We start from the raw sequence: 25,399 nt of genomic DNA on the forward strand, positions 1-25,399 counted from the left end.
CGTCACTGTACCACGTGGTGTGCACGGCGCGTAACCACGGCGAAGGGCTGTAGTGTACCTCTAGTAATATGCTTCGCATAAAAATCTCCCAGGGTGGTCCCCTACTGGTCCAGGAGTCTATGGGCTTGTGCTTCACGTAAAATCCGATTCACCAGCCATTTCTGGCCGGCGGGCTGAGCGGTCCGTAAAGAAGCCTTAGCCGGAGTTCCCGGGTTCGAACTCGGCCTCAGCGGCCGTGTTTCGATGGAAGTGAAACTCAAAGGCGCCCGTGTGCTGTGCGAAGTCAGTGCACGTTGATGATGATGATGATGAAAACTTTATTTATAACAAGGGAGTTTTGGACACGTCGGTCCTTGGGCCCCCGCACGGCCCCACTGCACTCAAACGTTCATGTCCCGGAGGCTCATGACGCTGGCAGCCCGGCCGGTGGCGATGGCTTGCTTGGCCGGGTCCTCGGAGCGCAGTAGGGTCTCCCAAGCCTCCCATGAGGTAAGGTGCTCCAGGCCCCGCGGGGGAGGATCCGCCGGGCAGAGGAAAAGAATATGGTCGAGGGTGGCTTTGGGGTGGTGGCAGAGGGTACAGGAAGGGTTCGTGTGGACTGGGTGATATCGCGAGCGTATATAAGGGGAGGGCAAAGTGCGTGTTTGGAGCCGCCTCCAAAGTGTCTGATGGTAATTGTCGAGGGAAGGATGAGGTGGGGGGTAGAGCCGACGCTCGGCTTTGTAGGCCTGCGTCATTTCACTGAATGAGTGCATGCGCTCCCGCGAGAACCCCAGGTCGGAGGCCGCCGGTGCCCGGTTGAGAGAAGCTCGGGCTAAAGCGTTGGCGGCCTCGTTTCCGGGATTCCCGGAGTGGGCAGGCACCCATATCAGCTCCACATGGCGGGGCGGGTGCGCGGCGAGGGAGTCCAGTATGCGAAATGCAGGGACGTGAACTCTCCCGCGAGCAAAATTTAGTATGACAGTTGTGGAATCTGACAGTATATATCGCGCCTCCGTGCGGGTGATGGCCAGGGCAATGGCGGCCTCTTCGGCCTCCTCCGAAGTGGCGGTAGGGGTTATGTGAAGTGTGGCAATGGGTTGGAGGGAGGGGTTCGTGATGGCGACAACCGCGTCCTCGCCCGTGCATGCGGCATCCACCCAAACGGCATACGGTTCCGTGCCATAGTATTTGTGGAGTGCCCGTGCGCGAGCTCTGCGGCGGGGTTCGTGGTAGGTGGGATGCATGTTTTTGGGGGGAGGTTTAATAAATAAATCGCGGTGAATGAGGCGGGGTACCTGGAGCTGTGTGGGATCGGTAACTGGTAGGCGTATACCGAGGGTGTGTAGGATGTGTCTCCCGGTGGTGGTTCTCGCGAGACGTATGTATTGTGTCTGTCGGTGGGCCTCAATAAGCTCCCATATCGTATTGTGCAGGCCTAGTTGAAAGAGTTTTTCGGTTGAGGTATTTTGGGGTAGGTGTAATGCTGTCTTAAATGCTGTTCGAATCATGGCATCCAGGGTGGAGATTTCCCTAGCCTGGAGTTTCAGGTAGGGGAGCGTGAAGATAAAGCGGCTGAGGACGAAGGCATGAATGAGACGACATAGGTCATGCTCCTTCATGCCCCGGTGGTGTGCAGAAACGCGGCGGATTAGGTGTGATATCGACACAGTTGTCTGCTTGAGTTTCTGTATGGTGAGTGTGTTTTTCCCGTTGTTCTGGATGTGGAGGCCAAGTACCCGGAGAGTGTTTACCTCCGGGATGGGCCGGTTTTCCAGTGTCACGGTGATGGGGGCTGTGGGACAGTTTCGTGTTGTGGGGCGGATTATGAGGAGCTCCGACTTCTCCGGTGAGCAGGAGAGTCCGATACTCCGCGCATGCGTTTGGGTGAGGATAGCCGCGGACTGTAGGGTGTTCTCTATGTCTCCATCACTGCCATGGGTGGTCCATAGCGTGATATCATCGGCATAGAGTGTATGCCGAAGGTGAGGGATGGTTTGTAGCTTGTGGGCAAGGGGAATGAGAGTGACATTGAAGAGGAAAGGGGAGAGGACGGACCCCTGGGGGGTTCCGACCCCACTAAGGGTGTATGAGGGGAAGATGTGGGGACCGAAGTGAATTTCGGCCGTGCGGTTAGTAAGGAATGTTTGAATATAGGTGTACATACGTTCACCTATGGTCAAGGGGGAGAGAGCCGCCATGATCGCTTGATGGTCCAGGCGATCAAAGGCCTTGGAGAGATCCAAGGCTAAGACAGCTTTTGTGTGACCCGGAATGAGGGGGTCGAAAATGTCCTGCGTGAGTTGGAGCATGGCGTCCTGTGCTGACAGATGGGGACGGAAGCCCACCATGCTGTGCGGGTAGAGGTCTTGCTCCGCCATGTGTTGGGTGAGTCGAGCGAGTGCGACGTGTTCGAAAAGCTTGCCTAGGCATGAGGTTAGTGAAATGGGACGGAGATTTGAGGGTGTAAGTGGTTTGTGGGGCTTTGGTATGAATATGATTTTGGCATGACGCCATGATTGGGGAAGAGTGCCCTCCTGCCAGCATTTGTTGAAGTACTCCGTGAGCTGGGCGATCGATTGATCGTCCAAATTGCGGAGCATGGCATTAGAGATCCGGTCAACTCCTGGGGTGGAGTTAGAACGGAGAGTCAGGAGGGCCGCTCTGACTTCTGTCTCCGTGATCTCTGCGTCGAGGTTGGCATTCGGGGCGCCTGTATAGGGGGGCAGGGGGTTTGAGGTACCGGGAGTTGTATGTGTGTTTCTAAGTATATTAATGAGTGCGTCAGGAGAAAGGCCGGTCTTGTGTATAAGGCGTGTGACGTGGTGTTGTGTGGCTGTTTTGGATTGCGTGGGGTCAATTAGGTGACGGAGGAGTTGCCAGCTACGTTTGGAGGACAGATTGCCAGCCAAACTGTCGCAAATCTGACCCCAGTTTGATCGGCAGAGCTCCTCAGCGTGCTCAGTAATTTGTGTTTGCAGCGCGGCCAGCCGCTTTTTAAGGGTCCGATTGAGCTTTTGCCCCTTCCAGCGCTCTAGGATGCTATGGTGGGCCTCCCAAAGGTGGGCCAGGCGAGTGTCGAGGGTGGGCGTATCTGTTGTTGTGACAAGGGTTCGCGTGTGTGTGGAGACATCGTTCATGAGTGATGCCACCCACTGGTCGATGTCTATAATGGAAGCGTCAGGGAGGGCCGCCCGTGCGGAGCGTACAGCATCCCAGTTGGTGATTTTGTGTGTTAGGTGACGGGCCTGTCTTTGCTTGTACGGTACTGTAACGGAGAGGATGTAATGATCGCTTCCTAATGTATGACGCGTTGTGGCCCACGTAATACCAACAAGGTTGCGGCTCAGTGTCAAATCCGGGCTGGTGTCCGCGCTGACACTGTTACCAATCCTCGTGGGGGTGTTAAAGTTGTTGTGTATTGTGAGGCGGAGCTCTTGTACCAAGGACCAGAGACGCCGGCCTCGTCCAGTGGTGGTGCGGTAGCCCCAGTCAGTATGCTGACTGTTGAAGTCTCCTCCGATAATCAATGGATGCTTGCCTGCAAGACGGTGGAGATCTCGCAGTAGCGTTTCCAATGAAGTCATCGGGTGAGATGGTGGGTGGTATATATTGGCGACAAACATCGATGGTAGTGAGTGTGTATCTTGTATGATTTCTGTAATTACGCAGGGCGTCTCGGAGGTGATGTAATGGGTTTGGTGTGTAATGGAGCGATGTATGAGTGTGGACGCCCTGGGTGTATTCGTGGCGTCCGAGTGAACAGATGTGTAGCTAGGAAGTGTGGCAGGGCTATGTGTGTCCTGAAGGAGAAGGATGTGGGGCGTGGGAAGTGTGGGGAGGAGGAGTTGGAGGGGTGCGCGCTTGCCCCGGAAGCGGCGGCAGTTCCACTGAAGAGGCGGAGGCGCTGCGATCGTCGAAGAGTGCGGACGTGCCTCACATGCGCTCCGTGATTTTTGGGTCCTTTGACCCGGTTAATCTCATCGGATCTCCAAAATTTCTGTTGGAATCGACGCCGAAAGTGAAGCGGACCACGAGGATACCACTTCTGAGCCGGTGGGTCCATTTTTTCGGATTTTATCGGACTTTGAAGTTCCCACGTGGTCGGCCAGGCGTTAGGCCTAACGAGGCTTAGCACGAGCTCGGGGCTCCGCGGCCTTCCCGGCCCCGGCCCGCGGTGAAGACGCATCGGAGCGATGTCCCGAAATAAAACTTCGAGTCAAGAACAACCAGCAACCCTAAGACAACCAGGATTTTCGACAGAATTGCACGAAAACATGGAGGAGGATCTCCATGACACCATTGACGTGGCCCATGTGCCGCTAGGCCACGGAGGCCTCGCCGCCGCAGGAACCCAAGCCCTGAGATGCAGCACCCCAACGACCCTACAACGTCCACAGGTCGACGGAATCGACGCAGACAAAGCAGAAGGCTGGGCAGTCGTCCAGTCAAAGAAGTCGAAGAAACGCCAAGAGGGCGGCGACAGATCGCAAGTCTTGGCGGGAAACTGTGCAGGGAGACTGCCATTTTTTGGCGATACAGGAGGAAGCACAGCTGGCATGACGTCAGCTGCGACGGAGAAGAGACAACGGGAAGGAAGGCCAAGACTACGCATGCCTCCTCTCCCAAAGGACGACATAAAGATAGTCCTCCGACCGAGAGGATTAGTAGTCAAGGACTTACCGCAACACAAAGTGGTGGGAGCGGTGGTCGAGGCCACCGGAAGAGGATGTAAGGAGGAAGACCTCCTCGTCAGACTTCGCCACGGATCAAACATCATAATCGTGAGCACAGCCAACGAGGACGCAGCCAAGAAAGTTCTGCACATCAGGCAGATCAATTTTGGAGGCAAGAACTTCGTAGTAAACACACACGTGGCGGCTCCGGAGGGAACGCTACGGGGGGTGATTCACGGTCCAGCACCGGACACTACGCCTGAAGAACTCAAGACACACATACGACTTCGCACGCAAGGCGTCAAGGTCATAACGGCGAGAATGCTTGGGAAGTCAAGCACAGCCCTCATCACGTTTGACGGACCCACACTCCCGAAATTCGTTATCTACCACAGCAGCGAATATCGGTGCCACCCGTACCGGCCCACGAGGCAGGTATGCTATACCTGTGGCCAACAGGGGCATCGTATGGATGTATGTCCAAATCCAGACATTAGAGCCTGCAGGCAATGCGGGCTCCAGAACCCAGCAGAGGAACATCAGTGCACGCCAAAATGTCTGGTGTGTGACGGGGACCACGTCACGGGCACGAGAGAGTGCAAACAACGACTCAAGTCGGCAAGCGAACTGCGGTGGGGACCCCTGCAGCAGCAACGCAAGAGCCGGGACCGCAGCCGCAAGGGAAAGCCGCGGTGGTTCCGGGACGAGAGCCAGGAGTCCGGGCGTGGCGGCAGCCGCGGAGGCAGCCGCAACCGGAGCCAGAGCCGGGGATCCGAACGGGACGAGTCCTTCCCGCCCCTGGGAGGCAGGCAGCAGCAACAGAAGCAGAAGCAAGGACAGGAACAGAAGAAACAGAAAACCGGCGGTGTCAAGGTGAGCTGGGGAGACGGCCCTCCCAAATCGCTATTTGCTCCGCACTCAAACACAAACACACAAACCGCTCGCGAGAAGCAGTTAGCGGAAGAGAATAAGGCCCTCAGGCAGGAACTCGGCCAGCTCAGGAAGCAGCTGAGCGAGGTCCTTAAAGAACTACGCGAAATCAGGACGGGGCAGACGCAGCCCAGAACTCAGGTCCCACCGCCCCCAACGGTGGAAACACAACAGCAACAGGATGGTGAGCTTAAGGCCCTCATAATGAACATGCAGAAACAGACACAAGAACAGATGCAATTTATGCAACAAAAATTCGCACTTCTGGAGCAAAATGTTAGAACACACATTAAGAACCAGAACACGCAGAGAATGACTAACGACGCTAGAGACCGCCTGTTTAACGAACGCAGGTTCAGCACAGAAACCCTAAATACAAATAACAGTACACCAACATGGCAGAGCGCCTCCAACAACTAGAGATGTGGCAGTGGAACTGCAGGGGGTACAGGCAAAAGCACGGCCTCCTGCAGCAGTACATTTACGCCAGGAGAACTCCACCAGATATAATCATGATACAGGAAACTAATTGCACACCTTCGCTGAGGGGCTACACGTGCCAGGAGGCTGGCCGCACCGCGACCCTTGTCAGTAAAAAACTGGTAGCCATAGCTCATGACGAAATAACGGATACCCGGATCGAGCACGCGATTACAGAGATCATACCCAAAAAGAAAGCGCAATCCAAGAGCACCTTCATTATCAACCTATATAGCCCGCCTAAGCAGAAGGACGGGGACTTCATTAGGCTCTTCACAGAAGCCAGAAAACTAGCGGGCTGTAACACCCTGGTTATAGCAGGGGACTTTAACGCCAAACACCCAAGATGGGGATACAGCAAAGACGATAGGAAAGGCAGGGTAGTCTGCATCGCAGCAGAGCAAACGGACTGCGAACTCTTGACTGACGAAGACCAGCCAACAAGACAGGGCAATAGCGTCAGCCCAGACACGTGTCCTGACCTAACCTTTGTAAGGGGCGCTAGGCAGGTGGAGTGGGAAAACCTACTCGAAAACCTAGGGAGCGACCACTACATACTGAGAATCAGTATCACCGCTGAGAATACCAAGCGGAAAATAGGCAAGACTCGGCTCGTCGACTGGGACGCCTTCAGGGCCCACTGTAGGCAGATGCAAGGAGGCAACATTGAATCTGTGGGGGAGTGGAGTCAACAACTCAAGGAGATCCAGGAACTCTACACCAAGGAGGTGGATCGAACCGAACAAGCCCCGGAGGTGGACAAGCGGCTCCTCAAGCTATGGGAGGCGAGGCGCGGACTCACTGCGCGGTGGAAAAGACAAAAACTGAACAGGAAGCTCAAGATCAAGATAGCCGAAATCACCAAGCAGGCGGAGGAGTATGCGAAACAGCTGGCCAGGCAAGGTTGGCAGCAATTTAGCAGTGCGCTGAACGGCACCCTGAGCACGGCCAGGACGTGGCAGATCCTCAAGTCCCTCATGGACCCAAGCAAAAACAAGTCAGAGAGCGGCAAGGCAATCCGAAGGCTGGTGCACCAATACACCGGTACAGACGAACAGCTAATGGAGGAAGTCCGGATCAAATGCTATGGCAACGATCAGGCCCAGAGCTATAAAGAAGAATACCGGGGCGAAGCGAACCCTAATATGGACAGACCCATAACCAGAGAAGAGGTGGTCGAAGTGATCAGGTCTGCTACGAAAAATACGGCAGCAGGAGCAGACAAAATCCGTAACTCGCTGATCAGAAAGCTAGGAGATGGAGCCATTGATCAGCTTACTGCCTACTTCAACAAACTCTGGCAGGAAGGAACGGTGCCCGCCGAGTGGAAACATGCGGTCGTGGTTATGATCCCGAAGCCTGGCAAGAAACTACAAGTGGAAAACCTCAGACCGATCTCCCTTACGTCTTGTCTAGGCAAGATGTACGAAAAAGTAATAACGAAGAGAATCCAGTCGCACCTGGAGAGGAACCAACTCTACCCCGATAGCATGTACGGGTTTCGAGCTCACCTGTCCACGCAAGACGTACTCCTCCAGCTAAAGGAGGAAGTACTGGAGAAGATGCCAAGAAGCGGGGAGAACGTTGTCATGGCCCTCGACATCAAAGGGGCCTTTGACAACGTGAGCCACGCCGCCATCATGGAAGGCATAAACGACACGAATTGCGGGAAGAGGGTCCACGACTACATCAGGGCCTTCCTAAGTGACCGGACAGCAACCGTAGGGCTAGGCGAGTTACGAAGCGACGTCTTCGCCACGCCCTGCAAGGGAACACCCCAAGGCTCTGTCATATCGCCTGTACTCTTCAACATGGCGATGCTAGGACTAGCGAGAAGGCTCAAAGAGATCCCGGGTATTCAACACGCGATGTACGCCGACGACATTACCGTATGGACCACCCAAGGGTCGCTAGGAGAGAAACAAGATCGGTTACAAGAAGCTGCCACCTGCATAGAAGACTACGTAAGGGAGAGAGGCCTGAGGTGCTCGACCGAAAAGTCGGAGATCATCAGAATAGGGAGACACCCCACCCAAGCTTCACTGGATGTCGTCCTCGAAGGACAGCTGATCCAGGAAAAGAACCTGGTCCGCATCCTGGGTATGTGGCTGCAAAGTAGCCGCAAATGCAGTCACACCATCACCCTGCTCAAGAGGGCCGCGGAACAAGTGGGAAGAATGATCAGCCGAGTATCTCAGAGAAGATACGGAATGAAGGAAGAAGACACTCTAAAACTCGTAAACAGCTTGATCGTCAGCAGGGTCATGTACTCGCTGCCTTACCACGCTACAACGAAAGCGGAGAGGGAGCAGGCCGACTGTGTCCTCAGGAAGGCCTACAAGATCGCTTTGCACCTACCCAGGAACGCATCAAACGAAACACTGCTCCAGCTCGGAGTCAGCAACACCTTCGACGAGCTCGCAGAGGCTCAAACGGGTGCACAACTGGTTAGACTCAGAGGCTCCCCCACAGGAAGGGCGCTCCTGAAGAGGTTGGGTCGGAACACCGGTGGTCTGGCTGACAGATACACAGAAGTACCAGACGACCTCAGAAGGACTTTCAATGTAGGGCCATTGCCTAAAAACATGGATCCCAACTTACACGAGGAGAGGCGGAGGGCTAGGGCCGAGCAGATGGACAAAAGGCTAGGCCGATCCGAAAACACACTATATACGGACGCTTCTATGTACCTACGCAAGCGTAGAGAAGCGCACAGCCGCTGTAGTGGTAGTCAATGGTACAGGGGAAATGACCTCCTGCGCTTCAGTGGGAGTGTCGGGGATAGCGGAGGCCGAAGAGATTGCCGTCGCGCTGGCGGTAGCCGAAGGCTATAGAAGAGGCCGCTCCCTGAACATTCTAACGGACTCGAAAGAAACATGCAAGAGTTATACGAAGGGCAACATTAGCGGCATCGCCCTTAGGATCATCGGCGAGGCGGCAGCTTCCGCTGGAAAAACGCCTATACAGCATATCATCTGGGTGCCAGCTCACGCAGGCGTAGCAGGAAACGAAAGGGCGGACAGCCTGGCTCGAGGGCTCACTTACCGAGCAGGCTTATCGGACGCCCCGGAGTTACGGCTACTCACGTGCGAGGGAGGCTACGCAGAGACCCTACAACTTTATAGGGGAACTAGATTGAGGTATCCACCACCACACAGAGCACTGACTAGGGAAGAGGCTGTAGGATGGCGTAGGCTACAGACGAACACTTTTCCTAACCTGTACATATACAGCAAAATGTCACCAACGCAATTCAGATCAGACTGTCCCTGGTGCGGCGGTACACCTACACTCTATCACATTACCTGGGAGTGCGAAAGAAACATAGCATTCCCCAATTATCAAACACCGAGTGAGGAGCAATGGGAGAGCTGTCTCTCCAGCAGCGAGCTCGAGGTCCAGAGGGCCTTGGTACAGCACGCTGTTGAAGCGGCACGACTCAGTGGAGCCCTGGACTGAGGGCCCACCCTTGCTCGAAGACTCAAGTCGCCAGCGCCCAAGCAGGACGACCAAGAAGTCTTCATCTCCGCGAATCTCTTGAAAGAGCAATAAAAGTTTTCTCTCTCTCTCTCTCTCTCTCTCCACTGAAGAATTGATAAGGAATTAGGAGGGAGCCCCGCCATACTGGAGCTTTGGTGGGGTGAGGGCAAGTGGGTTGGTTGGGGAGTTCTGTGGGGTAGGTGGGCTGGATTGATGCGGCGGATTGAGGTGTAGCGAGGGAAGGGCCTGCTCTATTGTTTGGAGGCGGGCGTCGTACTGTGCAAGGCTCATCTCTAGGGTGTGCACCATGCGCGTAAATGCCGCTTCAATTTGTTGCTCGAACCGCTGGGAGAGGTGGTCGATGAGGTGATTGAATTTTGCCTCTAGACGCGCGTCCATCTCAGCGAGTTTAGCATCCAGGCGGGCCTCGAGGGATGTCAGGTCGGTCTGGGTAACGGGTGTGGGCTCTGTTGTTCGTTTTTTCTTGGGTGGGGGTGAGGGTGGGGATTGGGAGACGGACTCTTCCACGTTTTCTGTTGTTGTTTGAGGTAGTGGAGTGTGCTGGGCGGGAGGGACGGTTGGTGTAAGCTGTGGAAGGACGGAGGTGGGGGTCTGGATAAGAGAGGTAAGACGACTCACCTCGTCTCGCAGGGCCTGGAGCTCTCGGTCACGGGGATCCACCTGTGTGGGCGGAGGGGCCGGGGGCTTGCTGGCATTGTTGACTCTGCCGGCCACTCTGTCCGCCCAGGAAAGTTGACGAGCCTGTTGGTCTTGGCGGCGGCGAGATGATGAACGCGACTTGCTGGACCGACGCACGTCGGTGCGGTCCGCGTCTCGGTCCGGTGTGCGGGAGATGTGCTGTTGCAGTGAGGCGGGTGGAGAGCGGCGTCCCCTGCCTTTGCATCCTCTAGTGCCGGTCATGTGGGCGCCTCCACATAGTATGCAGGCTGGGGTGCATGTCGGAGTGTCCTCTCGTGGGTGGGGGACGCCACACCTTGGACAGTTGTGTGTGCGCTGAAGGGTGCACACGTCCGAACGGTGTCCAGGTTGACGGCAGTTTGTACATGCGTCGAGGTGTCCTTTGTAGGGGGTGCAGTTGTGGAGGCCGCCTCCGTAGGAGATGGTTCTGGGCACCGGGCCCCCACGGAAAGTAATGAGGATTGAACGGGTCTGTCCCATGCGGCGTGCATCAATGATGGGGGCCGTAGGGTTGCCCACGATGAGGTCTTCTAGAACCTGTGTCGGGGTTTCCTCCCAGTAGGCGTTGGTAATAACTCCCCTTACTGCACCATCCGGGGGGGCGATGTAGGCACTGACAGCGTAGGGTTGGTTTCGAATTTTGAGCTGTTGAATGGCGACCAGGCGAAGCGCGTCAGCTTGGTGAGGGGTGCTCATGGTGCATGTGTTGTTTATGGGGTGAATGCGCAACTGGGTGGCGTCTGGATCTTGTATGTCCTTGGCCGCAGCTATCAGGGCGAGGCGAAGCTGGCGCGGTTGAAGGTCGGTTAAAGAAAGGCCTCCGTTCGAGCGGAAGACAATCTTGTAATCGCCCGCAGGTAACGGTGGCTGGCGTTGCGACCTTTGCGCCGCGAGACGCGCCGCTCGCAGCTGGGACGCTTGGTGTATGGAATGTGTCGGTCGTGAGCCGGCGCTGGCGTTCGCCTTGTCCTGGATCTTCGGCGCATCTTTTTGGCGGGTGGGTAGGTTCAGGATATGAGTCCAGTCCCTGGGATTGTAGTCCTTGGGGTTGATGGTCTCCCCGAGCACCTGGACCTCCATGTTCTCGCTGTGGGTGAGGTGGTAGGTGAACGCACGGTGGCGCGAGGCCTAGTGCGGCAGCTGGTCGGTTAGGGGTGGTTTGCGGCCCGTGGGCCCACGTAGGAGAGACCGTCGGCCACCAAAGTAGAGCTGATCGTAGTGCTCACCTTTATGAACGGTGTAGTGAAGAGGTGGGCACTGCGGGGCTCGTACTTCGAAGAAATCGCCGTGTGTGTACGGAGCCGATGCGTAGCGCGTTCGCACTCACCGGCCCCCTAGCGGTCAGTCTGCACGTTGAAGATACCTAGGCGGTCGAAATTATTCCGAAGCCCTCCATTGCGGCACCTCTCTCTCTCCCTTTTTTCTTTCACTCCAATCTTCCTTCTTTCCTTTACGGCGTGTCTCGGGTGTCCACCGAGAGGTGAGAAAACTACTACGCCATTTACTTTCCTTAAAAACCAGTTTGTTGCCTTTTTTCAATATGCGTAGCACCTCGCCCTTCGCGCTACTCTGTCCACGCCTACAGTCCTCTAATAAATGGAGGTAGGTTGAGTCCGGTAGGTTCGCTAACAGGTTCACTGTTATGTGGTCCCGTCCCGGAGCCGTACACCGGCGCATTTTTGCTAAGGTCGCCTTAAGGTCGTGCAACTCAAAAGGGGCATCAAGTGTTTCATTAGGCCTGCCAGAGTAGATGTACTCAGGCCCAGTCGGGTCCTCCGTACGACAGAGATATCTGTCGCACAGAGTGTCCGCAAGTTGCGCCGTCGTACCTTGATACCCTTGCAGAGCCCGCCGGAGCTGCTTTTGCGATTAGACTGCGAAAGAGACGCCACGTCTCCTTCGAGCTCATCTGATGAGCTGCGGCGTCGCAGCGTGCTATCCAATTTGAATCTGAGAGTTCCGCCGCATACGCTGCATCCTGCTCTGTGAGTGTGGCTATGCGGTCGCGTAATTTGCGATTGGTTTTCTGCTTTTTCCACCGTTTAGTTAAGCTCCGGCGCGCCTCCCACAAATGCAGGAGGTGGGTGTCCACTGCGGGGATCTCTTCGGTGGTTTGTAGTGTTGTGACGTGTTGTTTCTGAATGTTGTATATGTGGTTAGCCCACTCCGTGTAGCCGCCGGAAAATAGTACGGGAGGGATAGTGTGATTTCGGAATTTGTGCCAATCGGTGAGGTTGGCCTGACACCATTTTTTGCGCGCTGCCTTTGCCACGAGTGTAATCCGGAGAAGGAGGTGATCGCTGCCTAGAGAATGTCTCAAGTTCTCCCAGGCAGCCGCTCTAGCATTTTTAACGAGAGAAAGGTCTGGACACGTGTAGCGGGCTACCGAAATCACCACTCGGGTGGGATACGCCGGGTCCGTGAGCAACGGGAGGCTGAGGGTGGAGATGAGCTCCGCCAGCTTACGTCCTCTTGCCTGTTCGAAGTGGTAGCCGCAATGAAGGCTGGGAGCATTGAACTCTCCAACGATCACTAGAGGCTCTTTGGCTGCTATTTTTATCGCGCGAAGGAAGATTTCATTGAAAGTTACGCACGGCTTATGCGGAGGGCAGTATATGTTGAGGATATGTATTGACGGGTCGCGGCGTCTGAGAGGCAGTACCCGGACCCTTGTATATTCTTGCTCGGTACTCAAGTCTAAGTCGACCTGTACCACGGTGTAAGCCTTATTCACCAGGATGCATGTACAGGGGCCCCCCTGAAAGGTGCTGTAGCCTGATAATTTAGCGTCTATGCCGGGCTCCTGCAGGGCAATGAGCGCCGGCATGTCACCTAGGGTCTGCAGGTAGAGCTGGAGGTGTGACCGCTTTTTCCAAGCTCTGAAACGCCTGCAGTTTCATTGGATGATCTGGAATTTTTCAAAGTTTTTATTATTCCTATTAGATCTGCTAGCCATCTTATTGTATTTATTTACGGGCGAGCGGACTAGCTATGGCCGGGAGCCTGCGAAACCCCAGTGAGGGGCCCCAATGACCCACCAGCTGCCGAGCCTGAACCATGTTCCTCCGCTGCCTGGCGGGAGGCTGTCTTACGTTTGAGGTGAGGGGATTCACAGCTAGTGGCGTTCTTAATTTGGGTGCTGACCCAAGGCTGAACTGCTTTAAGGACGGAGTCAGTGACCTGGGCCATAATGTCGGGAAGTGCTTGCTTTAAAGCTGCCTTGAACATGTCCTGGAAGGACTCGCGGACTGCTGACATGATTTGATTCGGAAGGGCTGCCACTTGCTCCTCTAGTTGCTCGGTTTGGCGCTGCAGTGCCTCTAGGCCGGCGACGCGACCAGCAGTGGAAACTGATCCAACTACCCTGTCCCCGCTCTGCCGGGAGACGCTAGTGAGGCAAGATGTTACGGATGATCCGTCATCCTCGTCATCTGGCTCAGGTTCTTGCATTGGTTCGGATGACCCGGCCTGTTTGGCCTCTAATTCTTGAATTTTGCGCGCTAGAATTTGGTTCTGGCGCCTGAGCTCCTGTACCTGCTGCTGTAGGGCGGTTTCGGTAGGGGAGGGACGGGTAGGGGGCCCGGAGACTGCCCTACTCCAACTGCTCACCTGTGGTTGGACGGCTGCCAAGAGCGGGAAGTCCCTGGCGTTGAGGACCGGGGGCACCGCCTGGGTCCCGGACTTGACAGATTTCGATGGCCCGGTTTGGGCCTTGAGTTCGTGAGCGGCTGGCGCTTTCTTGGCCTTGGGCGGAGGAGCCTGCTTGGGCCCCGTCTTTGTCTTCGGCTTGGATCCGGATGGGGAGCTCGGTTTGATGGCTTTCCGGAACCGCCCGGCACAACTAGGAGCTCCGGTAGGGTGGCCGCCTCCACAGATGAGGCAGCTCGGAACACAGTCATGTTCCGCCGGGCCGTCAGGAGTGGCATCAGGAACCTGGACTCCGCAGCGTTTGCAGCGCCCCGGCTGCGGTCGCGGGCACGCATCGGCCCGATGGCCCACTGTGCCAGAGTGGTGGCATGCAGGCACTGTTTTCTTGTAGAGGCGAACAGGGAGCCGTTCGTAGCTGTACAACACCGTCCGTGGCACCTTCGTCCCCGCGAAGGTGATCACCGCAACCGGGGTTCCCCCTAGCTTGCGCACAGGCACCACATTTTGTTCCGCACTGGGTTTTCGTTTAACGCTTTCAGACGTTTCGTCGGGCGAAACAGTCACGACGCCTGGACAGAACGCACCGGAGAGTTTAGGGTGTCCCCGGAACGGAAGCTCGCGTTCCCTTACCGGCAGCACAATATCCCAGAGTAGCTTCTCCGTGGCGTCGACTGATTTCAGTGCATATTACAAGGACGTTTTGGTCCCAAACGGGCCACACCGCAATATTTGCGTCGTACCCGAGGATGCTGCGCACTGCAGCGCCGACTTGTCCAGGACCAAAAGTTGCCTTGAGATCGACCGTGTTTCTTGGTTTCAGCACCACGACGATGTCGTCTTTCTCAATGCGCGGCGTGTTCTGCGGCCGCCCCCGGAGTTGCTTGGGGCGCTTCGAGGCTGCGTTCAGCGCACTCCCGCCCTGCGTATGCGCAGAGCTAGCAGACGCCTGTTGCTGGGTGGCACCAGCATCAGCGTCCCTCGATGCCGCCGCCGCGTTCTTCTTTCCGCGCCAGACGCGGACCATGGCATGAGAGGCATGGGAGACTGCCCTCCTCAACTGCTCCTCGCTTGAGTCCCAAAGGGCTCTGGTGAAACGGGCGAGAGACGGGCCCTTGTCATGCGGTGTCCCGGACTAGGGACGCCGACCATGTAGCGGGGCCACTGTGTGGCTCCCAAACTCTATTTCATCAATTAAAATTTTTCACCACCACCACCTACAGTCTTCCCAATCCTTGAAAAGTGAATAATGTGAACACACTCCAGATCTGTTTTTTTGTGGGCAATAAAAACCCTATCTAAACGGGGCTAACGATTACATCAACCACTCTTTGCTATCATTTCTTGCAGTCGAAAGGTGTTTATGGAAGTGGATACACTATAATGCACTCTCAAATGAAAGTCGGTGTTTTTTCAGTCAGGTTGTTCTCGTTTTTGTCTGTTTAATTTTCGTTTGTCCCGCATGCGTGCCACTGTTTTTTCAGTTTTGCGACGAAAACATAAATTTTCTTTCAGTACAGCGCCTTTTCTAACCGTTTTGTGGGCTCAGGAAGTCGCCCCTACCTCTAGGCCACACCAAGCCCATGTGCCCTAAATCCCGGCATTCTACGGCAATGAAGTTGTTTATCTCTCTGCATTGCCATGTGTTCTGTACATTGATTTGATACGGCTTACACTGCACGCACGCCAGCTGTACTTCAGCACGGCTTTATTTAAATGCGGCAAGACGTTTCGGTGGGCTAGTTGATTATGAAGTATCACGTAGCGAACAGCTCTATCTAGTGTGATTGTCTCAGATTGCGCTGTTCGCTTTATGATGCTGTATATCACTGAACAGAGCCCGCCAGCAACGCGAATCAATAGAACTGTCGCTATCTTACTGGGCTTCTTTTTCGCGCCGGCGCCGAATGCGCGCACAAATCCGCAAGGCACGATCGGCGCTCCTCGCGCAGCGCTCCCAGTGATGCACGTGAAGTGCTGCTGATGCTTGACCAATCACATGAAGCCGCGTCTGTCTGCCTAGCAGCCCCCTAATCCTTCATCTCGTTCCGATCGCACATCAAGTGGAAACGCCCGTCAACCGCTGCTGTTCGATAAAACGACCTGGACTGCGTACCAGTGTGACCTTGGGTTGCTTCGGCTCATCCTGCAAGGCATGGAGGCGGCGTGTACCCAGGGCGGAATGCATACAACCGGTCGGCAGCTGTACCTGCGAGTGCAAGCGGAGACGCTTCACGGCGAGGCGGTGTTTGTGTGCGGCAGTACCCCCGAGCTGGGCGAGTGGCAGGTGTCTCGCGCACTCGAGATGCTGCTGGAGGACCCCATCGGGAAAGTGTGGGGTGTCCGGGTTCCTGTGCCGACGCAGAAGTTGGAGTTCCGTTACCTGGTGGGCATCTCTCTGGATAACGGAACCGTCATCGTGCGCAGGTGGGAGACAGTCAAGCACCCACGCTCTATTGGTGCCAAGGAAGTTACCGTTGACCGTAGTGATAGTATCGACATGTTTGGCAACTACGACGGCGAGGATAAGGTAGAGCCCGGATGGCTGACAGCGGAATGCGTCGTGCACCTCAAGCTGTTCAACAACCCTATTGAGCTCTGGAAGCGAAAACACAAGTCTGTGCCGATTTCCTACCTAGTCACCCCCATCGACCTGTCTGTTCACAACCGTAACGCAGGACCTGTGGGTGAAGATAGTGACCGGCGTAGCACCATTTCCGATTTCGAATGCGTCAAGTGGCCAGTCATTGAAATAGCTGTCATGAAGGAAGGCGACTACAAATTTAAGAAGCAGGGCCCTTTCGGAAATGTGTATGTGCCTGACGACTTCGTCATCTTTCAGGCGCAAGTTTTGGACCCATCTACTATTGCGTACATGATCGACTTCTATATGCACCGGAACACATCGGAGTCAAGCGAACCCGAGCATATAGGCTTCAGCTACATCCTGCCTGGAAACCTGAAAGACACCTTCGGTACCTGTAACACGCCCATCGCAGGCAACCGGCGTCAGCCTGTCGGCCAGCTTAGCCTGTCATACCTGATAATCAAGCCTTTAGCAGGGTACTCTTGTGGCTGCCGTGAAACTTACTCCAAGTTTTGGAAGAAGACCACCCGGGGACTGGACGTTGGGCACAGAGGCTCGGGCAACGCTCGCCGGACAGACAAGGTCGAAAACATCCTCGAGAACACGGTGGCCTCTTTCAACTACGCGGCAAAGCACGGCGCGGACATGGTGGAGCTCGACGTGCAGCTCTCCAAGGACAAGGTGCCCGTCATCTACCACGACTACTATATCTGCATCTGCATGAAAAAGCGCAAGGCCGCAATAAAGGAGGAGGAAAAGCTGCAACTGGCTGTCAAGGACCTGACAGCGGCACAGCTGCAACAGCTCAAGCTATCACCCACTCCTCACGGCAGCCCACCCTACGACTTCCACGAGGACGACTGCGAGGATAATCAGCCCTTCCCGACACTGCAGCACGTGCTCGAGACGGTCAACCCTGAGGTCGGCTTCAACGTAGAGATCAAGTGCCCTTTGCAGTTCCGGGATGGCACATGGGAGTTAGACCTCAACTTCGACCTGAACCAGTACTTGGACATAATCCTTCGCACTCTACTCGATTTCAGCGGCAACCGATATATTATCCTCTCCTGCTTCCACCCAGACATATGCGCCATGATCCGGCTGAAGCAGAACAAGTATCCGCTGCTGTTCCTTACCCAGGGACAGACTGAGAAGTACCCTCCCTACCTGGACACGCGCACCTCAACCATTCACATGGCCACGTACTTTGCGCTGTGCACCCATATTTTGGGCATCAGCGTTCACACGGAGGACCTACTTCGCGAGCCGAGCCTCATCGCCTTCGTGAAGGAGCGCAAGCTGATCCTCTTCTGCTGGGGCGAAGACAACAACCGCTCCGAGACCATCACCAGCCTCAAGCGTAAGGGCGTCGACGGCGTTATTTACGATAAACTGGACGTGTTTATAATGCGTCCCGACGAAACCGATAGCGTGTTCCATGTTACGCCGTGTGCGTTGGGAGGCCAGCATGCGGCGGCCAGCGCTAGCGTCACCAAGGAGGCCCAACCCGAGAACAGCGTGGTTGCATCTGCCCCCAGTAGTTTGGGGCAGCTCATAGCTGCTGCCCCCAGTGAGCAAGGACGGAGTGCGAAAAGTGTGTTAAGCGAACAATCGAGGCTCCTGCCTACCACATGAGACATTTAATGTTTTAATTACTAGGACCTACTCCTCCGTCGTACCAAAGCAGTCTTCAAAAGCTGTGCTTATTAGATTTGTTTTTCGATTCCAATAAAATGTTTAGTGTATTAATGAGCACCGTCATGAGCACTTCCTGAATTCTACCGAACAGTTCGAATTATTCGTCGCACTATCGCCGCTGAGGTCACATATGGATGTTAAGGTCGCATGTCCCTGCAAAATAAAGACCACTGCAAGGCATTACACAAAAGCTACCTTACCAAATACTTCCTTATGAAGATTTTAACACAACGATGGAAAGTATTGGCAAGTCAGCTGCGAAAGGATACCGTTTAGCGCATGATAGCTTCTGCGCATGACAGCATCACATGCTTATGCGGGCCGCCGCGGTGGCTCAGTGGTTATAGCTCTCGGCTGCTGATCAGAAATACGTGGGTTCTATCCTGGCCACGGCGGTCTAATTTCGATGGACGCAAAATTCTAGAGACCCGTGTACTGTGCGATGTCAGTGCACATTAAAGAGCCACGGGTGGTTGAAATTTCCGGAGCCCTTCACTATGGCGTCCCTCACATCCTGAGCCGTTTCAGGACTTTAAACCCCCTTAACCCCAAGATGCTTATGCGCCATCAACCCCAACACACCCCAGTACCGACTGCTATTCAGGCATCAGAGACTAGGTGTGGGTGAAGAGCACATTTGGAACTTCATTATTTTTGCCACGTTCACTTGCGTAGAAGGTCTACGGCAAAATTAGCTCCTGGATTAGACTGCTTTCGTCAGTCTCTTGGAGACCGCGTGTTCCCAACTGAACCATAGGAAACTTTTATAAAACCAACGCAAGCCCTGAGACTGCCCTTAATAAAGGCATACATGACGTGAAAGGGGGGAAGGGGGAAGGTGACTGCGCAGTTCGCTTCACGTTAGGTCTCTCTGCTAAGGCAGTGCGGGAAAACGTCCTTGTTCGTAATTTTAAGCTTTTTCTGTCTTCAGCGGCCAATATATGTCTACGAAGCCCTAAATGCAGATAAGAGAGATGACTGACCTCTTGTGTACGAAGCAGCATTATCTTCGGAAACATGTTCCGGATGGGAGGAAGCATAAACGAATTTGCCGTACAAACGTCCCGCATGATATTCAACTAGCGCTGACACGGAACGAGCAGATTCTTTTTAGAGTGATAGTTTTACTCTTATCATGACCCCCCGGGCGAGTTCCATCCAGTGTATCTCTGGCTTCGCAATTTGATTTCTAAAGAGTCACACGTGTCTATAATCACGTACCCCGTGCGTTCCAGATGCTGCGAAGGAAACGACGAGACGCAGACCTCACAAGAATCTATATGCAGCGCGTTCGAAACTGTCTAAAGTGCGTAGAGGCGAAAGCGTTTTCCGCACCACTTTGCCTGGATGGATGGATGGAAAAAACTTTATTGTTAATAAATTTCAAATGTTCTTGACCGTTACGGGTCACTGGGCTTCGTGGTCGATTCTTGGTCCAGGATGCCGCACTTGACTGCTGGCATCATGGCTCGGCGCACAAGAAATCGTTGCGCTTCCTCGTCCTCGCTGGCCAGCAAGTCTATGTGACACTGGTGACGTCACCACTGGATTATGTGACACATAACTGATGACTAAGTAATGACAAATGACTAATTAGTGAATAATTACCGATTAATGACTAAATACTCATTAACTGCTAATTAATGACGCTTAAGCTTCGCCTTTATGAGTGGAACGCGACGTCTTGTAGCGCTGCCAGGCAGTCCACGGAACGCCACCACCCGTTCGGCGCGATGCCTTGCCCTTTGAACGCGAAGCTTTTTGAGGGAAGGAAATTACTCAGTAATTCTCTGTCATCTCGGTGGACGCCCGAACCGCACCGTACAGGAAGGGAGGAACGCCACCACCCGTTCGGCGCGATGCCTTACCCTTTGAACGCAAGGCTTTTTGAGGTTAGGAAATGGCGCAGTAATTCTTTGTCATCTCGGTGGACACCCGAACTGCACCGTACAGGAAGGGAGGAACGCCACCACCCGTTCGGCGCGAAAATGCCGGCGCTTGTATGCCGGTCCTGTAGGAGGGCTTAGAGAGTCTCGTTAAATCTTGTAAGGTGCCCGGATGCTCTCGTTTCAGTGCCCGGATGAGTGGAATTCAGTGCCCGGATGTTGGCTCTCGGTCTCGGCGTGACGTCACTACACTGCCGACAACGGGAGCTAAAAGCATTTCATGCTTAAAAATCATGCTTTCTAGAGTACAGTTGACACGAAGGGGCCAGGGGACATTGGGGTATCTGTTGCCGCCGGCGTCTTCGCTTCGGTGGACGCGGTTGTTGCGACCTGCGACTGTTATTTCACTCTTCTCTCTCATATTTTTGAATTCTCATCTATCTGCACGTGGCAGCGGTTGTGGTGGTGGTGGAAAATTTTATTGCCAATGATGTAAATCGTGGGGGCGAAGCCCCCTACATGGCACTTGGATGCCTCCTCAATGTGAGGAGGAGGCACCCTTACAACGCGAAGGCTAGCCCCTGGAGCGCAATCCTTCTGTGAGCGCTGGAGATGATCCAGCGCGGTGGTGGCTCAGCTCGAGCCAGTGGCAGGCCCGTGCAATTTCCTTTACATCCTTCTCCCAGTCACAACAACAACAACAATAGCAAAAATACTAATAGCAAAAGAAAATGCAAATCTGCCGACAGGAGATATGCGCATATATTGTTTGTTACAGTGAAATCCTAATATGAAAAAAAATTGGTTCGTACGTAAACTGGTTCCCGTACAAAATACTTTTGCCCGTAATTGTTTTGTACGGGAACGCCTGTATCAAACACACGCGACAAAGTGTCGTTGCCTCTTCCGATTAGGAAAATTCAACACGCTCCATGCGATTTGGAAGCCTTGCAATGAACTGCTAAGTTCGATCCCGTCCCATTTTCTAATAGATTTTCATACTCCCGAAGACGCTGATGAAGACAACTTCCGGAGTGTGTAATGTATACTTTCGCACACGTTGGCGGTATTTCATAGACAATTCCTACATAGCACTCAACAGATATGCTCTCGCGCTGTTCTCCAGAGCCTTGCTGACTCTTCTGTTCATTTGCATTTGAGCAAAAGATTTTCAGCATAGTAGTAATTGTCCATGAAACCCTGGTGTTACGCGCAAGTGTGCACGTGAGCACAAAAGTTTTCTGAGGAAAACAATCACTTGTCAATGTAAGCATGCAGCCACGATCTTAAGGGCATGATTGGCACTTCCTTACGTTACCTGAATTAGCGGCCCGTTAATGGCTGGCTGCGAACCTAGAACGCAAGGGAATTCAGCTTTTTGTATGTCTGTACTTAAATAATGCGCAACATTTCCAAAAAAAATGTCGACCTATATGCGAGCAAATGCGGTACTTACATCTCTTGCTAGAATTCTTTGCCTCAATCTATCGAAAAGCTGAAACAGCTGATGAGCTGCGTTCCAATTTCGCATTAGGAAGTAATGAAAGACCTCTTTCTTCTTTCACTTCCACCTTCTTTCCTTCCCTTACGGCGCGGTTCAGGTGTCCACCGAGATATGAGAGACAGATACTGCGCTATTTCCTTTCCCCAAACAACAACAACAAGTAACGTAATTGTCAGCAGTTTTAAGTATGAAATGCTTTTAGCCCCCGTTGTCGGCAGTGTGGTGACGTCACGCCGAGACCGAGAGCCATCATCCGGGCACTGAAATCCACTCATCCGGGCACTGAATTCCAGTCATCCGGGCTCTGAAACGAGAAGATCCGGGCACCGTACGAGGCTTGACGAGATTTGTTGTTGTTGTGACTGAGAGAAGGATGAAAAGGAAATTGCACGGGCCTGCTACTGGCTCTAGCCAAGCCACCACCGCTGCCAACGTGCAGATAGAGGAGAGGTAAGAGATCAGAGGAAAGAAAAAAAGGCAAGAAAAGACGCGCGTCGCAGCAACAACTGCGTCCGCCGGAGCAGACGCTGCTGAAAAAATCGGATAAGCGAAGCCGCGCTCGCCGAAGCGAGGTCAGATACCCTTTTTCTCTTTTGACGAGATTTCACGAGACTCTGTAAGCCCTCCTACGCGACCGGCATGCAAGCGCCGGTTGGTCTCGAAAGGAGTCACAAAAAATAACAGCTGCCAGTACCTTCTCAATGTTTATCAAGATATCAGTGGAGCTGTGGGTTTGATAATGCACGGAATTATAATTTCCGATTTCTAATAACGCGTGCAAAAAGCACATAAATGCCACGTTACACTTCGTTGTCATACGTGATCCGGGGGAGAAGCGCTGCGTTCAAAGGGCAAGGCATCGCGCCGAACGGGTGGTGGCGTTCCTCCCTTCCATTACGGTGCGGTTCGGGTGTCCGCCGAGATGGCAGAGAATTACTGCGCCATTTCCTTTCCTCAAAAAACCTTGCGTTCAAATGGCGAGGCATCGCGCTGAACGGGTGGTGGCGTTCCTCCCTTCCTGTACGGTGCGGTTCGGGTGTCCACCGAGATGACATTAGGCCCGTAAACATTTCATGCTTACTTTACTCTCGGTTACGGGAGAGGCAGAGATTTTTTTTGACTGGAGCGCGCTCTGCTGCGTTCCCTCGTGAGGTAGCAGTGCGGGCTTCTCTGTGGCCCGCTGCGAGTCTTACGCGTCCTGCTACCGCAGCGTCGCCACAATGGGTCAGGTGGCTTTCGCGGTGTCTGTACACGCCTAGTCAGCTTGGCCTTTGTACGGCGCTCATCGCATCTGGCGTGCCGCGGCGACCGTCTTGGACCATTACATTGTTGACCGGCCTTCACCCTTACGATGTTTTGTGCCAGTCCTTTGTCCTTTCTGTCCAGACTGCCCCTTCGCATGGCTCTCCTTGCGCGCGGTCGCCTTCCGGAAACTGTCCCAGCTGTTCCGTCCTGTGCGCCTCCCTTTCTCGCGGGGCACTCAGCCTTCACATATGCTCTCTGACGCACCACGGAGTCGTTTCTCCCACCTGAATTTGAGCTGTCGGCTCGCGCTTTCGGCGAGTCAATGCACGTCGAAGCCCCTAATTGTCCCAGCTGCCCATTACTTTCTGCTGAGAACAACTTGCTCTCCTGAGGCTTGCTATTCGATCCTACTACCCTAACGCTCTTGCCCGGAACTTGAACTATGCGACGCTGTTCGGCTAACGTAGCGTTATTGCCCTGGGTATTACCTTCTCGATCGCAGCAATCAGCCTCCTTCCCGGAAAGTGCATGCTTCTCTGGGCTCAAAACAAACGCATTGCCCCTTTCCTTATTCCTAGCAGTGCCTACATTACCGCACGAGCTCTCACGGCTGGCGGATCTGCACTCTTCCTCATTGCTAGCCTTAGTGCCTACATTATCCCCCGAGCCCTCACGGCTTGCGGATCTGCACTCTTGGCTAGCTTTTCGACCGAACTCATCGGTCCTCGCTGCCGAAGAGGCCTTTCTTTCCTGGAGAGAGAGAGAGAAAACTTTATTTACAGAGGAATTCGGGGCACGCCCCAGGGTCCCCGCACGACCCCACTGCACTCAAGTGTTTATGTTCCGAAGGTCCATAACACTGGCAGCACGGCCGGTGGCGATGGTCTGCACGGCCGGGTCCTCCGAGCGCAGCAGGGTCTCCCAGTCCTCCCAGGTCTTGAGGTTCTCTAGGTCCCGCGGGGGAGGGTCCGCCGGGCAGAGGGAAAGGATGTGGAGGGAAGAAGCGAAGGGTTCTGGGCATAGATTGCATGCCGGAGTGGGGAAGGAGGGATGATAATGGGCTAGGGTAAGGGGTGAGGGGAGTGTGTGTGTCTGTAGTCTGCGCCAGAGTGTTGCGTGTTTGTTATCTAGGGAGGGGTGGGGCGGGGGGTAGAGCTGGCGTAAGGCTCTGTGCGCCTGGGTCAGCTCACTGAATGAGTGCATGCGCTCCTTAGTGAATCCCCGATCAGAGGCCACCTGAGCCCGGTTTAAAGAACCTAGGGCTAAAAGGTTGGCGGCCTCGTTTCCGGGATTCCCGGAGTGCGCGGGCACCCATATCAGCTCCACTTGGCGGGGCGGGGGGGGCATCGGGCGAGTCCAGTATGCCAAAAGCAGGGACATGGACTCGGCCTCGAGCAAAATTTAGAATCGCAGTTCTAGAATCGCTTAAAATGTACCGGGCTTCCGTGCGGGTTATAGCAAGGGCAATGGCGGCTTCCTCTGCAGCCTCTGGGGACGTGTCTGGAGGGAGAGGTAGTGTGAGGAGGGCGGATAAAGAGGAGTCCACCACAGCTGCTGTCGCTTCATCACCCGTGCAGGCAGCGTCCACCCACACGGCGTCCGGCTGGGGGCCGTACGCTCGATGAAGTGCCTTCGCACGGGCTCTGCGGCGCTGCTCATTGTGGGACGGGTGCATATTCCTCGGGAGCGGCCTGATGAGGAGCTCTCGGTGAAGGGATCGTTGGATGGCGAGGAGGGTTGGGTCGTTGGCCGGTATTTCGATTCCGAGGGTGTCCAGGATATACCGACCTGTGGAGGTTTGTGTGAGCCTGATGTATTGGGCCTGTCGGTGGGCCTCCACCAGTTCCCCGATCGTATTGTGGAATGGAGGCCCAGGCCTAGTAATCTGTCTGTGGGTGTGTTGAGGGGAAGGTGAAGTGCTACCTTGAATGCCTTGCGAATCAAAGCATCCAAAGCGTTTATGTCATGTTTGGATAGGTGTAAGTATGGGGTAGTGTACAGCACACGGCTGAGGACAAAGGCATGAATGAGGCGACATAGGTCGCGCTCCTTCATGCCTCTATGACGTCCCGAAACCCTGCGGATGAGGTGCGATATCGCGCCTACAACCTGCTTGAGTTTCTTGAGGGTGGTGGTGTTTTTGCCATCGTTCTGGATGTGCAGGCCCAATACACGGAGGGTTCCAACCCCAGGTACCAGGTCACCATTCAGTTCAATGGCAATGGGGGAGCGGGGGCAGCGGTGGCTCTTAGGCCGGATGAGGAAGAGTTCGGACTTCTCTGGGGAGCAAGACAGTCCGATGGTCCGTGCGTAATTTTGGGTGAGGGTGGCTGCTTCCTGTAAGGTGTTCTCTATGTCTCCGTCACTGCCGTGAGTGGTCCACAGGGTGATATCGTCGGCATAAAGAGTGTGCTTCAGGTGGGGAATAGTGGCCAATTTTCGGGCGAGGGGGATGAGGGTAATGTTAAAGAGAAAGGATCCCTCCCTCAAGGGTCCATCCTTTCTTTCCTGGACCAAACCTGTCCTATGCCGCCACTTCTGAGCAGCAGCCGTGCCATCCGGCGACTGAGCTGAGCTCATAACTCGGTCC

General features: G+C 54.5%; 3 protein-coding genes across 3 annotated transcripts in view; 1 reads left to right on the forward strand and 2 right to left on the reverse strand.

The window, feature by feature from the left end:
* LOC149359783 (uncharacterized) overlaps window positions 1–13,832 on the reverse strand; it is a 77,529-nt gene extending 63,697 nt beyond the window's left edge. Inside the window, exon 1 of the mRNA XM_089571906.1 lies at window positions 10,185–13,832. Coding sequence (XP_089428032.1) covers window positions 10,185–11,324 — 1,140 coding nt within the window. The 5' untranslated portion in view covers window positions 11,325–13,832. The remainder of the gene's footprint in view (window positions 1–10,184) is intronic.
* Window positions 1–14,570, reverse strand: part of LOC149359781 (neprilysin-2-like) — a gene marked incomplete at its 5' end in the record, with an annotated part of 123,335 nt that extends 108,765 nt beyond the window's left edge. The window contains one exon of the mRNA XM_089571904.1: window positions 13,854–14,570. Within this exon, the coding sequence (XP_089428030.1) occupies window positions 13,854–14,570 (717 nt within the window). The remainder of the gene's footprint in view (window positions 1–13,853) is intronic.
* A 1,287-nt stretch (window positions 14,571–15,857) lies between these two features.
* Window positions 15,858–18,396, forward strand: LOC149359784 (glycerophosphocholine phosphodiesterase GPCPD1-like). The gene has a single exon (XM_089571905.1). The coding sequence runs from the start codon at window positions 16,045–16,047 to the stop codon at window positions 18,109–18,111; it is 2,067 nt and encodes a 688-aa protein (XP_089428031.1). The 5' UTR covers window positions 15,858–16,044; the 3' UTR covers window positions 18,112–18,396.
* Window positions 18,397–25,399: the final 7,003 nt, after the last annotated feature.

Source organism: Amblyomma mixtum, chromosome 2 (genome assembly GCF_055824585.1).
Source record: "Amblyomma mixtum isolate Tamu chromosome 2, ASM5582458v1, whole genome shotgun sequence".
NCBI classification, from domain to species: domain Eukaryota; kingdom Metazoa; phylum Arthropoda; class Arachnida; order Ixodida; family Ixodidae; genus Amblyomma; species Amblyomma mixtum.